The sequence below is a fragment of the Octopus bimaculoides genome, chromosome 24, assembly GCF_046866305.1.
Source record: "Octopus bimaculoides isolate indiv1 chromosome 24, ASM4686630v1, whole genome shotgun sequence".
NCBI lineage: Eukaryota > Metazoa > Mollusca > Cephalopoda > Octopoda > Octopodidae > Octopus > Octopus bimaculoides.
Genome location: NC_142951.1, coordinates 14696523 through 14698256, shown reverse-complemented (window position 1 = coordinate 14698256; position 1734 = coordinate 14696523). Strand labels below are relative to the sequence as shown.

Here is a 1734-nt window from a genome sequence, read left to right as displayed (position 1 = left end):
AGTTAGCCACGCTTGCACTTCATTTCCTTTCTCTTTTTTTTTTTTTTTTCTTCAGAAATTTGAACAATGTCTGCGAAATCAAAGAAAGGCTCAGCCAAATCTAAATCCGCGTCTGCACAGAAGGTGGAAGGGCCTGATGTGACTCCACCCGACAGCAGAATATCCAGTGCTCAGAAACCAAGTTCCTTTGTCCTGGACAATGCTCAACACTCTCAGGAAATCGCCGGAGAGATCAGTCTGACGCGTAGGTCATTTTTCTTCTCATCATTGTTATTGTTTAACCCTAGGTCAGCCATGGTCAGGCAAATGTTTAATCCAAAAGCAAACAAAATATTAAGAGGTGCTTCCACACTCCTCAAAAACCTGGAACTCCCAAATTAGGGCCCCACTACCAGATGCAATTCAAACTCATGCCCCCAACAACATACACACACACACACACACACACACACACACACACATGCATGCATGCACGTGTACACACAGGCATACACTCCTGCACACACATACACACATATGCTTTGTTTCTTTTCCATTTTTGACAATCACCACCTATCAAATGGCTAAGTCCTACTTTGCAGTAGAACAGCATAACTCTCATGGTGTAAATAGGACAAGGTATTTTTGTTCAATGCACCGATTTATCTACAATCTCTTGTGCTCTCTATCTCTATCTCTCTCTCTCTCTCACACACACACACATACATGCACAACAGGTTTTTGTACACATTTTCGCCTCCCAAGTTTCACTTACAAAGACATTGGTCCCCTTGCTGGGCTGTGGTAGAAAACACATGGCTAGGCTGCCATGCAGTGAGATTGAACCCTCAACCATGTAGTTGGTAAGCAAACACCCTAACCACACAACCATTCTTCTCTCTCTCTCTCCCTCTCTCTCTCCCTCTCTCTCTCACCTTGTATCTGTCTTCATCCAAATTACTTTCCTTTGTGTTACACAAAAGGTAGGTAGATAGGAACATACTATTGTCTTAATATATACAGGGTAATTCAAAAGTCTCCATACGTAGGAAAAATTTAATTTTTTTATAAGTTTATAAGATCCCTTGATCTGACTCGTCTTGATTTCTAACTTTGGGGGCATTTGAAAGGCATGGTGTATCACAGAAAGATGAAGGACATAAATCATTTGAAGGGACACATCACCAGCTCATTTGCGCACATATCACCAGATGTGCTATTACAAGTTTGCAACGAATGGGTAAACATATTGCAATGTGTATTCAAAACAAGGGTAACCATATAGAGACTCTTAAATACAAAAAAAAAAACTGTTCTTATAAACTGTTTCTTATAAAAAAAAATAAATTGTTCCTATGTATGGCGACTTTAGAATCACCCTGTAGATTTATTTCTTAACAGCTTTCAGACAAAGTCTAAAACACATGATAGACACTCCAGAGGCAAAACACGAAATAAATGTTGAAACTGTTCCACTGGAAGAGCCTGCTCCCTCTGTGGTAAGTTATGCACTGAAATCTTTTCATAACTAATTTGCACTTATTGATGAAGCAGAGGGGGTTTCAATTCTGGGAGCAAACCTTAAACCATAGTATTTGCTTCCAGAATGTATACAAATATATGTAGCACCCAAAAATATATGTATTTTTTTTTCTTCTTTCCTTCTTCCTCTCATCACTAAAACAAACAATATAATCAAAAAGAAACCTCTCTCTCTCTCTCTCTCTCTCTCTCTCTCTCTCTCTCTCTATTTTT

The 1734-nt window shown here is 39.2% G+C and overlaps 1 protein-coding gene across 1 annotated transcript in view; it reads left to right on the top strand.

Annotated features, from left to right (window-relative positions):
• Positions 1-41: 41 nt before the first annotated feature.
• Positions 42-1734, top strand: part of LOC149131202 (dynein axonemal heavy chain 2-like) — a 5837-nt gene continuing 4144 nt past the window's right edge. Inside the window, exons 1-2 of the mRNA XM_089341567.1 lie at positions 42-244; positions 1381-1478. Coding sequence (XP_089197693.1) covers positions 67-244; positions 1381-1478 — 276 coding nt within the window. The 5' untranslated portion in view covers positions 42-66. The remainder of the gene's footprint in view (positions 245-1380; positions 1479-1734) is intronic.